Source organism: Poecilia latipinna, unplaced genomic scaffold (genome assembly GCF_001443285.1).
Source record: "Poecilia latipinna isolate Pla-1442-1.1 unplaced genomic scaffold, P_latipinna-1.0 Scaffold2997, whole genome shotgun sequence".
Lineage (NCBI taxonomy): Eukaryota > Metazoa > Chordata > Actinopteri > Cyprinodontiformes > Poeciliidae > Poecilia > Poecilia latipinna.
In genome coordinates, this window is record NW_015115613.1 from 14,092 (window position 1) to 27,477 (window position 13,386).

General features: G+C 46.3%; 1 protein-coding gene across 1 annotated transcript in view; it reads left to right on the forward strand.

The window, feature by feature from the left end:
- Positions 1–13,386, forward strand: part of vps13c (vacuolar protein sorting 13 homolog C) — a gene marked incomplete at its 5' end in the record, with an annotated part of 52,647 nt that overhangs the window by 8,736 nt on the left and 30,525 nt on the right. The window contains 17 exons of the mRNA XM_015022406.1: positions 298–551; positions 846–1,072; positions 1,147–1,239; positions 2,061–2,294; positions 2,377–2,508; positions 3,660–3,749; positions 3,866–4,021; positions 4,121–4,385; positions 4,463–4,623; positions 4,701–4,822; positions 4,917–5,214; positions 7,124–7,513; positions 8,456–8,560; positions 8,636–8,791; positions 8,867–8,992; positions 9,061–9,194; positions 10,303–10,429. Of these exons, the coding sequence (XP_014877892.1) occupies positions 298–551; positions 846–1,072; positions 1,147–1,239; positions 2,061–2,294; positions 2,377–2,508; positions 3,660–3,749; positions 3,866–4,021; positions 4,121–4,385; positions 4,463–4,623; positions 4,701–4,822; positions 4,917–5,214; positions 7,124–7,513; positions 8,456–8,560; positions 8,636–8,791; positions 8,867–8,992; positions 9,061–9,194; positions 10,303–10,429 (3,070 nt within the window). The remainder of the gene's footprint in view (positions 1–297; positions 552–845; positions 1,073–1,146; positions 1,240–2,060; positions 2,295–2,376; positions 2,509–3,659; positions 3,750–3,865; positions 4,022–4,120; positions 4,386–4,462; positions 4,624–4,700; positions 4,823–4,916; positions 5,215–7,123; positions 7,514–8,455; positions 8,561–8,635; positions 8,792–8,866; positions 8,993–9,060; positions 9,195–10,302; positions 10,430–13,386) is intronic.

Sequence of the window (13,386 nt, forward strand, 5' to 3'; positions counted from 1 at the left end):
GTACCAATTGGTACTGGTCCGTGGACCGGGGGTTGGGAACCACTGGTGTACAGTATATGCTATTTATATTCTTAGATGCTTGTTAAAATTGGTTTGCGGATAACTCAGAGCCTCCTTGAATAGAAAAGCTTTGACTTTTATTCTGACACTCATTAATGTTTAGAGTCTGATTGGACTATATAATCAAAAACCACAATGAAGAACATAAAACTCAATTTAGTGGAGCAACGTTACAGTTTGAGGCTGAAATAAAAATGTTTAGCTGGACCTCATTGCTGCTGGTCTGTGTCCCCGCAGGATGGTGGGACAGAGGGACGAGGGCGTCTCCCAGGCCATGGTGGACGTGACGCTCCGCCAGGGTCCAGTAGAACGAGACCTGGTGGCCGTCCTGCAGAAGCTCTACCTGTGTGCCAGCGTGGAGTTCCTCATGGCAGTCGCAGATTTCTTCCTGCAGGCTCTGCCTCCGAGTCTGGCTGCAGCCGTTCCTGCTGCCCCGAGCAACAAGCTGCCACTGAAGCAGATCGCAGAACCACGGGGCGAAACCAAACCCGGTAGGACCCGATAGGCCTGCCTTAGTTTGAGTCACTTATAATGAGAGGAAGCTCCAGTCGTCACAAACCAGTAGAGAAAAACAGCCAATGAACCTTAAAGTCTAGAGGAAAACTTGGCAGGGAGGGCCCTCTGAGGCCTCTGGGGCCCTCTGAGGCCTCTGGGGCCTCCTTGCATCAGGGCCCTCAGGCTTCCGGACCCTCAGGCCTTTGGGCCCTGGCCCCTAGGGTTCTCGGGCCGAGTTCATGAGTCGGGTTCCCAGCGCCGCTCCTCCTGACCCTGTGCTGTCTCTGCAGCCACGGCGCTGACGACCCGGCTGCGGGCGGTCGTCGTGGACCCGGAGGTGGTGTTTGTGGCCGACCTGATGAAGGCGGACGCGCCGGCGCTCGTCGCCTCGTTTCAGGGCGACTTCAGCCTGCTGGTGGAGGCGGACGGATCGCAGAGCGTAAGGGCCAACCTGAGGGAGCTGAAGGTTCTGGCCGGCCCGTTCATTCAGAGCAAGGAGAACAGAGCCGTGACCACTGTAAGTCCTGATCTGCAGAATCAGAACCAGAGCGGGGTCGATTCCTCTGATCCAGATGTGACTCGTTGTACCAGGTGCTGCAGCCCTGCTCTGTCACACTGGAAACCAGAACCAGTCGGACCCGGCCAGCCAGCGGCTCGGTGACGGTGGAGGATGTCATCGTTAAGGTTGGTTCATGGAGTTCAGCTGAAAACGTCTCTGGTTCAGTCGTAATATTCATTTTATTTCAGTTTATTCTCTAGTAGGAAGCTGTACATTTTTAAAGACATATTGAGTGAAGCTTCTGGGTCACTGGTTGCTATGGCGATGCTCTCCCTCTCTGGGGAGCCCACAGCATCACTCTTCCCATCAGACAGAAATATGACTTGTGGAAAAAAAGTCATCAGAACATCTAGACTGTTTCTGCAGGAGTCCTGATGGGTTCAACAGAACCTTCAGGTCCAGTTTCTCCAGAACCAAATCTACAGGAAGTGAATGAGAAAGTGGGCGTGTCTCTCTGGGCTCTGATTGGTCAGAAACCAGGAAGTCCTCCTGCAGTGGGAGACAGAAACACCAATGAGAAGGAGGAGCTGGAGGTGCGGAGTTGACGCTGAGCTCATGAACGGAGATTAAACCGGGTCAGAACCATCATTTGAACAATCTGTGAGAAAACTGGGTCAGGTAAAGTCCAGTTGAACTGACGGAGCTCATGGACAGGACGTCCAGTCAGGAACGGCTCACTGCTGCATTGAAACATTAAAATTCATTTAACAGATTTTTCATGTTTGTTTAATCTAATCAGACATTTTGACCAAAAGTCAAAGATTTTTATTCCCGATAGGGTCACCTGGTGTGATTCTTCATAAATTTCCTAAGGAGAAGTGAATGCAACCTGATGGGGGGCAAAGTGTTGCAGTGGTCTAGTCCAAGTCTGTCTGAGCTGATGTAACTGCGAAACAGGAAGTGCTGAACTGTCATCCAGCTCAGTGTTGGCTCACGCTCTGCTCAGATCTCTCCGGTCATCCTCAACACGGTGATGACGATAACGGCCGGGATGACGGCGAAGCCGCCGGCCGAGCCGGGTCGGGCGTCTCCGGTGGAGGTCGGCGACCTGTGGTCCGTCATGAACATCTACAACTGCAACTTCTGGTACCTGGGGGTGGACCAGGCCACCGAGATCACAGAGAGCTACCGGGAGTCTGACGGCAGCACCGAGGGGGAAACCTTCACCGCGCAGGTCAAGGTAAACCGCACCGGGCTGTCTGGAGCTTCGCTCAGGTGAGGGCGGAGCCTGTTCTTCTTCATGGAGTCTTCCGCTGTTCCAGGTGGTCCAGGTGACGCTGGAGTCGGGTTTGGGCCATCGGACGGTCCCGCTGCTGCTGGCTGAGACGTCCCTTAACGGAGTGGCCAAGAACTGGTCGTCTCTGCTGCAGCTGCAGGCCGACTTGGTGCTGGAGGTGATGCAGAGCTTCATGCAGCCAGCTTAGGAACTTTTATTATGAAAAACTTCACAGTGATTCAGTTCGGACAGAGATGAGAACTAAAACACATTCCTTATTTGGTCACCATGTATGCAAAATGAAGTGGGACTGAATCAACTTTAGCAACATTGATTTTTTTTCATTACATTCACAAAAATACATGTTTCTAAGTTTGACCCAAAATTTTGAACTTCTAAGTTTTTATTGGATCATTAAAAGAAGAAAAAGCCTCAGAACCAGCGGCCTCCACCTTCAGTTGTCCTGCATCTTGTAGATGTCCCTTTCCTTCACCTGGCTCCAATATCAGCTCATTAGAATTACAATATTTTAGGAAATGTGCAGGATTAGTTTTAGTTCTGATGTGCTTTATGTGTACAGAGTGAAGGCACAATGAGCGTGTGCTTCTACCTTCACTTTTCAATCTAAGCTTTGTTCTCTTGCCATTGACAGGAATTTAAATGTTGTTGATCTATTTCTGAACTACTTTTGTCAGCTGGTTGTGTTTTTACTTGGAAAGGTTAAGAAGGACCAAACAATAAACTATATAGATATTAGCTGAGCCAATGTTAGTGAGGCAGATTAACTCCAGAGGAAGTCACAGGAAACCACTGATCTAAAGAATTGGACTATCAAAATAAAGCTCAACGTTAATGTCCAAAGAGAGGAAGAGACTTAATCTCATTGTGTTGGCCAAAGGACCCCATCTCTTTCAAAATAAAGTTGAAAAGAGTCTTCAGAGTAAAGGTCTAGATCTCAGCAAGATTGAAACCCAAAGGATCCCTGCTGGTCTGGGTTTCAGTTCCAACGATGATCCAACGAGCAAATGAATCAGTGACCTGGTTCCTTTAGTGTCCTTGGGTTAGGGGTTGAAATGTTGACGGGGCAGGAAGTCCAGAGCTTCACCTTTCACTAAATCTTTTTCCTGAAGCACATTAAAACATTTCTAAAGTCCTGAACAATCTGCAGAGTGTCAGTTGAAAGAATAACATCCCACATGACCTTTTCCTGCTGATCTGGGTTTCAGTTCAGTCCAATGATGTTCAGTTTGCTTTGCTACAAGGAATCCTCAGATTCGAGTTATTTTCTTTGATGATGGAAACAAGCTGACAGTCTGTTTGTGTTTGCAGGTGAACTATTTTAACGAGGTCCACGCCGTGTGGGAACCGCTAATAGAGCGAGTGGACAGCGGCCGGCGCCGCTGGAACCTGGAGCTGGAGGTAACGGATCTCTCCTCATACTGAGCACGACTCGTTTAGCTCCACCGCCCTGATCGGGGCTCAGATCAGTCGACTATGTTGAGAGTTTGATTGGGTGATTCTTTTTTTCTGCACAGATTAAGAATAATCCAGTCATGGACAAGAGTCCTGTGCATGGAGATGACTTTGTGTTTCTTCCTGAACCTCAAACTGCCATCAGCATCTGCTCCAAAGACACCCTGAACATCACCATCTCCAAGTCCAGCCTCAGCGTCTTCCAAAAGCTTGCAGAGGTACACCTCGACCCTTCTGACAGTCCAGCAGGGGGTGCTGTTTGGCAGGTCTCCATTTGAAGGTGGAAATGCCCTTTAATGCTGTTTGTTCTCCTTCAGGCATTCAGTGAGGGAGCAGCCTCAGCCTTCGACTACACTCTGAAGGAGAAACCTCCCTTCACCCTGAGAAATGCTCTAGGCATCCCAATTATCGTGCAGCACAGCGCCAACCTGAGGCCGGTCGGATCTGTGGCACAAGGAAAACTTCACGAGCTGCCAGTGGATCAGAGCATGGACCTGATGCACTCTGCTTTTGATTCCACAATCAGAGGGAAACTGTCAGCTCTGCAGCGTCAGGAGAGCGGCCTGTTTAACCTCACCATCGGTCTGAAACTCCCTCTGATCGCTGCCTTTCCTCTAAGTCCTGACAGTTTTAGTGACGCTGTCTGTCTGAACCTGCAGTGCCTTCTGGGTACAGCGAGATCTCCAACATCGCAGTGGATAATCCTGGCAGACGTCTCTACAACGTGCGAGGTCCAATGCTGCAGGAGGCGGTGTCGGTGCTGCTGCAGATTGATGCTGCTGAAGGCAACAAGATCATCACTGTACGCTCCCCCCTGCAGGTCAGAACCCAAACTCTCCCCACTTCATTGTAACCAACACTTGCTGAGACGCCCACCGTCTCCATCTGTGTCTGCAGATTATAAACCACTTCACAGAACCCTTCACCATCCTGAAATACTGCCCAGCATCCAGAACCCTGCAGAGCATTGGCACAGCGGAGCCGGAACGGGAGTTTCATGTTGATCTAGAAGCATACAGGTGGGGCTCTCCGAGGGGTTCTCGGCTATGCCGGGGTATCTGGTTCTGTCGAACGGCATGGAGCTGAACGTGTCCCGTCGTCTCTTTCTGGCAGGTGCCAGCTATTTGTCCGTCCAGCGGGTCAGCTGGACGGGCTGTACGGTCCGTCTTCCAGCTGCGTGGCCTGGAAGGAGCAGGTCCACTGCAGCTCTGAGGTCCAGTCCGTGCTGCAGTGTCCTGCGTCGGACAGCAACCTGCTGCCGCTCATGGTCAGCACGCTGGCCGTTCCTGACGACCTGCGGCACATCAGCAGCCGCGGTGAGGAGGACTGGGACCCCGCCTACATCCTCCACCTGCATCCAATGGCAGCGCTGTGCAACCTGCTGCCGTACACCGTCAGCTACATCATGGAGGTAGGCCGTCCGTCTGCCTATTGATCGATCCAACGAGTAAATGAATCAGTGACCTGGTTCCTTTAGTGTCCTTGGGTTAGGGGTTGAAATGTTGACGGGGCAGGAAGTCCAGAGCTTCACCTTTCACTAAATCTTTTTCCTGAAGCACATTAAAACATTTCTAAAGTCCTGAACAATCTGCAGAGTGTCAGTTGAAAGAATAACATCCCACATGACCTTTTCCTCGCCCCTTCACAATGACCTCAGCAGGCCTTCAACACCTGATTGTAATTGGTTTTTAAACTCTCTACGGATAAAATTGCCAACATCAGAGCCAGTATCTTGCCGTCTGGACCCTCGACCTCTGACCTGTGGTCCTCTTTACCCCATAATGAGATCACTGGTCTTTTGAAGCATATGCCGCTGTCAGCGAGTCCACTGGGTGTTTTCCCAACATCTCTTTTTAATGATATTTTAACTGCATCGGCCCAGAGCAGTCAGCTTGATAAATTCGTCTCTTTGTTCAGAATTTGTTCCTCGATGTTTGAAAACTGCTGCTAAAAAAGCCCAACCTGGATTCGTCTCTGCCTGAAAGCTGCAGACCCATCTCTAAACTTCCTTTTGTGTCCAAGATCCTTGAGAAGGTTGTAGCGCAACAACTGAACTCTTTTCTTGAGGAAAATGACCTTATGGACAATTTTTAATCTGGTTTTCGTAGACTGCATTCCACAGAAACAGCATGAGTAAAGGTTTCTACTGATATGTTGATGGCAGCTGATTCTGGAAGCTTCACTGTTTGTTCTGGACCCGACTTCAGCTTTTCACACTGGATCTCACTGTCCTTATCAACAGACTAAGATCTTTCTGGTGTTTCTGGCTCCGTCTTAAACTGGTTTAACTCTTATTTATCTGACAGGTCTGTTCCTGTTTCTATGAACAGTGGTCACTCTGGTGCTGGGAGGCCCCAGGGTTCAGTTTTGGGCCCACTGGGCCTTATTTTAAATCGCTACAGTATCGTCTCATACCATGTGTATGCTGACGATATTCACATATATTGTTCATTTCCATCCTCTGAATTGTATAAATTGACTGAACTCAGTAACTGCCTGTCTGGCACTAAAATCTGTCTGAATGACAACCACCTCAGGCAGGACCGAGACGCTTATCGTAGCTCCTGGTGATAAAATCACGGAAATCAGGAAGCATCTTGNGTTTTTAAACCCTTGGAACAAAAATAGCCTCAGAAATCTGGGCGTTCTGTCATTGGACAATCATTGCAAACTGTTAGTTGGCAACTGATTTGACCATTTAAGGAATATTTCGAAGCTGCGAGCCATTTTATCACATGATGAGTTAGAAAGTCTGTCCATTTTTATTTCTTCTCGTTCAGACTTCGGTAACGGCCTTTTAGTGGCTCTGAGTGAATCCTCCATGGCTGCAGCCGGGCTTTGAACCAGAACCCACAGAACAGATCACATAACTCCGGTTCTGGCCTCTCTGCTCTGGCTCCCGGTGTATTGTAGGACTCACTTTAAAATTTGGTGTTAACTTTTAAAGCACTTCATGGTGAGGCTCCCAAATATAAATTGGACCTTCTGCAGCCTCTCTGTCCGTCCAGGTGGAGCCCCGAGGCTCTGGAACGTCTCCCTCCATCAAAGCTGCTCCGAGTCGACCGACGCATTTAAAAAGTCTCAAGACTTCAGACGGGCTTTTGGTTCATTTTGTTCATTTTAGATTCTTTTATTATTGACGTTTCCTTTGTTGTAAAGCACTTTGTGATGTTTATGTCTGAAAGGTGCTATATAAATAAAGTTTACTTACTCACCTTTTACCGTCATGTTTGGGTTAGAATATGTTGGGTTCCCTTCATCCAAGAAAAACGGGTCATTAAATCTGACCTGTGTGTTTTGTTGTGCTTGGTGTCCCACAGAACTCGGCTGAAGTCTATGAGATTCAGGAGGGCAGCACCTCAGACCTGCTGAACGCCCGCGTGTCGGGTGAGATCATGTCTGTGGCGCTGATCCAGTACCAGGGCCGGGGCTGGCACGGACACATCCAGATTAAACAGGAACTGCCGGAGTTTTTCGCCGTGTGCCTGACCTGCGACACGGATGCGGCGCTGACGGTGGACGTGAGCGTTCACGTGATGAAGACGGCGAGCCGCGTCCTGCTGTCGCTCTTCAGTCCGTACTGGATCATCAACAAGACGAGCCGGGTGCTTCAGTACAGCTCAGAGGACGCCGTCTTCAAGCATCCGGCCGAGTACCGAGATGTCGTCCTCTTCTCCTTCAAGAAATCAAATCTGTTCACCAAAAGCAAGGTGAGAGTTTCATCAGACCGCCTTAAGGAGCTCAGAACCACGAACCGATTGTTGTTCAGTTGAATGTGAAGACTTTTCTATATTTGTTCTTAAGTTTTTCTCTCACAGGTTTAGTGATATGAAAACTTATTTACCCAACATTTATACTGCAGTTAGGGCTGATCGCTGATATTTACCTATATGAATACATCAGAGGTCGCCGTAACAGATTATTTTCTGCATTTGACCTGTAATTTTAAAGCCCGTCCGTCATTTGACAGGTTATAATTCACACTCTTGACTGGAGCTCATGGCAGATGTTATAGACTTTAGGGTTAGTTCATTGCAGAGGCAACTAAAATGAGTTAATAAGAGATCCTTTCTGAATATCATCTCATGGACTCTGAACTAAATGGGTCTTTCTGACTGGAGCTGACAGCGTGATGGACCGGACGCTTTGTAGGTGTGTGTGTGTGTGTGTGTGTGTGTGTGTGTGTGTGTGTGTGTGTGTGTGTGTGTGTGTGTGTGTGTGTGTGTGTGTGTGTGTGTGTTTGTCCACCATTTCATCACAGTGATGCAACGATCATACCACTGGCTTTTCTTTGCTTCAGTTAAATTTCACACAATCCTTCACTACATCACCAACACACAGCAACAAGGGGGAAATAATCAGCTGTCAATATCGGCCCAGTTTCACTTATCAGATTGATCAGCCCTAGGTCAATCAGTCACTGGACATATTTCCTCCATCATTGGATGGTTTTGATCAGATCTGCTTTTTACTAAATGAAACTTCGGCTCCCCAGATGCTGACCGGCTCAGTTTTGGTTTTTCTGCCTGAGCCTCCATCTGGATTTGGGTCTTAGCATCTTCTTCCTGCATGTGAATTGGAATTTATTTCATAAGGAACAGTGCGTATTAATCAGCATGACCGCGTTAAAACAACGTGTGGTCGCTTTGCAGCTGCAGCTCTGCATCTCCACCAGCTCCTTTTCTGACGGCTTCTCCCTGGACACAGTGGGGAGCTACGGTTGCGTCCGCTGTCCCTCCACCAACATGGACTTTCTGGTACGTCCCATTGTCTCCTACTGGTTTTAGCTCTGAGTGGCTGTTCTGTGAAGTTCCTCCTGTCGCCCCCTGCAGGTGGGTGTCAGCATCCAGATGAGCAGCTTCAACCTGACCAGAATCGTCACCTTCAGTCCGTTCTACACGCTGGTCAACAAGTCTTCATACGAACTGGAGGTGGGAGAACTCCTCAGCCAGACGGCCACCAGGTGGCACTACGTTCCGTCCACCGAGGTGAGGAGAACTGGCAGCAGAACCCGGTCCGTGTCAGAACCTGGCCCGTTTCGATCTCCTGCTGTTGTTTTGCAGTGCCTCCCTCTGTGGCCGGAGAACGGCTCCAACAAGCTTTGTGTCCGAGTGGTGGGATCACTGTCCCACTCCAAGTTCTTCTTCTTCAGCCAGCAAGACAACGGCACCCTGCTGAGCATGGACATGGTCAGTGTTTGTCTCTGGACCTTTGACCTTTAAAGCACTTCCAGTCTTTGACCTGAGAGTCTTTGCAGTGTGGAGGGATCATGGTGGACATCAACGTCTCCAATCACGCCACCATCATCAGCTTCAGTGAATATTATGACGGAGCCGCCCCCGCCCTGCTGATTAACCACACGCCCTGGGCCACCATCAGCTACAGGCAGAGGTCACTCACACACACACACACACACACACACACACACACACACACACACACACACACACACATGCACCTAACTGTAACCCTACCCTATCACAGGAAGGTTAGACAAAACGGTCCAAAGAAACCAGGTTGCTGCAGCGTATCAGAAAAGATTAACATGATGCTATCCGACAGGTTTCTTCTCTCATCTGTACTTCCATAACGCTGTGACCTTTAACCTTCTGGGTGGTGTAATTAGTGTCCAGTGTGAGCATGTGGTGCTCTGAACAACTGGCTACATGTGACAGTTGCGGCCCGGCTCAGATGACCGCACCAAGAAACTGAGGGAACTTGACACCAGAAACTATTCTAAGACGTTTGGAGGCTTTTATTATTAAAATGAAGTCTACGGGAAGGGGGCGGCAGCCCAGGAATCACTGCACCGACGTCTGGTCCTCCGTCAGGCACAGATCCTCTTCAGACATTGACCAGCTGGCCTTCACAGCTGCTCTGCTCCCAGGTACGGCCCGGTGACGCCTTCATGTGCGGTCCATCTTTGGCATCAAGCAGAGGAAACAAATGGGGAGATGCAGAAACTAAAACTGGGTAGAGAATTGCAAGGATAACAGTCGTCTTGGAGGAAGAAATGTATTCAGAAAAAGAACCCGAACGATATGATTGGTTATTATAGAAACTTTTGAAATCAGATGGAAGAAGAAACAACAGCAAAACTCACACACTGAGTGGAAATGTTTCTAGTCAGTGTGACGGGAACTGGGGTGATTGGGGCTGAACAGCTTCAGACCCAGCAGAAAAGATGCTGACCGCAGGAAAGGCTTCAAAGGAGCAGAATGATTGGAGTCTGGAGTGAAGGAAGAAGGTCGTGTGATTTGATTTACTCCCTTCCAGAATGACGGGCGCTTCAGTAAGAAGAGGCCGATGAAGCGATGCTCCCATGGTTTCTAAATCTTTCTCTACTAACTGGCTGATAACATTTCAACCACTAAACACCAACCAGGTCCTCTGTAACTGTGCCCCCCCCCCATTGCAGATAAATTGGCTCCAGACTGAACTTGACGCTCGAGTCATTTTTTTCCTCCTCACCCTGAAACTATATTTCTGACTCCTGCAGTGGTTCAGAGGTGACCCACAAGCTGGAACCCTGCGAGGCCCGACGCTTTGCTTGGGACGACCCTGCAGGAACCCGCAAGCTCTGCTGGAGCTGCAAGGAGCATTCAGGGGAGCTGGACCTGCTGCAGGTCTGTGCTGCACACATCTTCATCTGTTTCAGTGCCTTCTGGACGGTAGACATACGGTTATGTTCATAATAATAGGGCTGTGTTTCAAAAGGTGAGTAAATCTCAAAATTTGCCAAATAAATTGTATTTTGATAAAAACAAATGCATCGAGGACTCTGCACATTCTATTTCAAAACAAGAAAATCAGAAAAAGTAGTTGAACATAATATTTTACGGAAAATCAAGAGATATAATGTTAAAAAAATAGCAGTGTTGACATCTTTCTTCATAAGATGAAAAATATACTGTATAATCTAAGAAATCCTTGAAGATTTAACTTTCCTGTGAATCATAAACTAATATTTAGTCCATAATTCTGGCCAGCAGGACAACCGTTCTACGTTCCACAATTAAATGTAGTACAATGTAGCTTCAAGACATCTGTCTTTTTTTAACTTATTTTTTATTGAACGTTTATTTGAACAGATACAGTGGAGAGGCATCAATAATTCATATTTATATACAATGTTAAACATCCATGTCCATATTTAACTGGTTATAAAAGTGGCATCCTCCTTACAGCTCTAATCGCTCCATTTTCCCCATTTCACAACAAACTGGTCCTCCTGCAGTCTTAGTCTGTGACTGATTTTCTCCTCCACAACGCTCAGCCACCGCTCTATACCATAAAGTCATATTTTTATCAGACATTCATCATCCTTTTGAATGACGTCCTGTGTGAGGCATCCCAGGCAGAGTGTTTTACATGATCTGGGTATTCCATATCCCAATATGTTTTTCAAAATAAGACAAACATTATGCCAGTGTGTGGTTAGCTTTCACAGGACCAGAATATGTGTCTCCAGCATGGCTGTGAACTGGAGACCATCCTGGTCCTGATCTTTGGTGTTATAAAAAATCTAATCATGTTTTTCCAATTAAATTCCCTCCACACACGGGAGCAGGTGGCTGTGCACTGCATTCTACAGATTTTAAACCATTCCTCCCCGCTTATATGTTCCTTCAGTTCCTCTTCCCATTTTTCTTTAATGTACATAGTAGCTGTCTTCCTGCCTGCCATCCCTGGTACAGTGCTGAAATTTCCCTCATAGGTCTTATGAAACATCTCTATTATTTTACTTACGCTGGTTTTTATCTCTTTCTCATAATAATCTTTTATTTGCAAGTATCTATACTGGTCTTGATCCTCCGATTCATATTTTTCCTTTAAGCTATTAAAACTCAGCAGTTTGCCCCTTTCAACCAATTTACACATTGCTGTAATACCTTTATTTGCCCACTGTTTGAAACATTGATCATAAATTCCTGGTTTGAACCTTGGGTCCCAAGCAAACCAGCTCAAACTCCTTGTTTCCTTCTCTAATTTATAATGATCAATTACTGTGTTCCATATTTCTATTGGAGTCTTAGTTATTGAATCTAGCTTATTGCTTAATTTGCTTAAGAGTATTTTTATGTGCCATTAAATTTCTAGCTTCTATGTCTTTCCTACCCATTTCCAGATTTTTCCATTTTGAAACATACTCATCATTGCACCAACATACCAGATTTGTGCAGCCCAGAAATATTCTCTTAGGTCTGGTAAACCCAGACCTCCTCTGGGGAGGTTTATATCTGACCCTGGGTTTCTTCCTGCTCCATATAAACCTTGAAATCCATCTGTCCCATTCTACAAAGTGTTTTTGCGGAATAGTCAGTGGCAGGGACTGAAACTGGTGTAGCAGTCGTGGTAAAATATTTATTTTAATTATCTTCACTCTAGAACTGAGGTCAAAGCCAATGTCCATCCATCGCCCCAGGTCCTTCTTGATATTGTGGTTTATTTCTAAATAATTTGCATCATAGAGTTTGTCAATTGTTTTGGTTATGTTTACCCCCAAATATTTTATAGATTTTTCATTCCACTTAAGTTTGTAGGTATCCCTTATTTTCTGCTGTGGGGAGTAATTTATTGTTAGGATCTGTGTTTTTTACACACTCATTTTGTATACAGAAAATTTCCCATAATCCTCAAGCAAACTCAGTTTTTTTAATACTATCTTTATTAGGCATTTTGAGATTTATACAGACAAACAAACATATAAACAACAATCGAGAAAAAAAAAAAAAGACAAAACTTACACAGCACAGCTGCCAGAATCAGAAGAGAAAATTTGGAGGCATGTAAATAAGTCGCAGCATTCTCTTGACAGACACCAGTTGAGCTACAGACTCAATGACATGTCATTTAGGTTCACTTTGTTAATTTAGAAATATTTAAGAACATGTTCCCATCTTCTTTTAAAGGTATAAAATGTTCCATCCAGACAGCATCTCAATCTTTCTAATACAATCACTTCAGAAAAAAGGTTTTTCCATAGCTGGATCGATCTCCATTTAACCATTATTACTTTTCTGGCCAACATTAATAAGAATTGCACAGTCTCTTTGTGAGTACCCAGGTGAGTGGGTATGAGTCCAAGTAGACAAAGCACTGGACCAGGATGCACTGTTTGTCCTATAGCAGAGCTGATTTCACGACACACTGCCTGCCAGAATGCCTCTATAATTTTACATTCCCATAGGCAGTGAATTCTAGTTCCTGTACCTACTTTACATTTAGGACAGTTTGGAGAACTTCCTGGTGTGTACTTGCTATATATATATGGTGATATGTATACATTATGTAAAATATTATATTGCATTTCTTTATATCGGTTACAAACTGAGATTCTGGAAGGCAGAGTCAAGATGTCTTCCCATGCTTCTGAATCAATTGTGCTTTTCAGAGTTCTGCTCCAGGTTGATCGTAAATTCTCCAAGTTATCTTTCCTTGGCGTTTGTAACTCAGCATAGAATCTTGACACAAATCTCCCACGTTTATGACAATCAAGAATAGCTTTATCAAGTAAATAACAATCCACCTCTAGTGAGTCAGTTTTTGCCTTAACATAATGCCTTAGTTGAAGGTATTTATA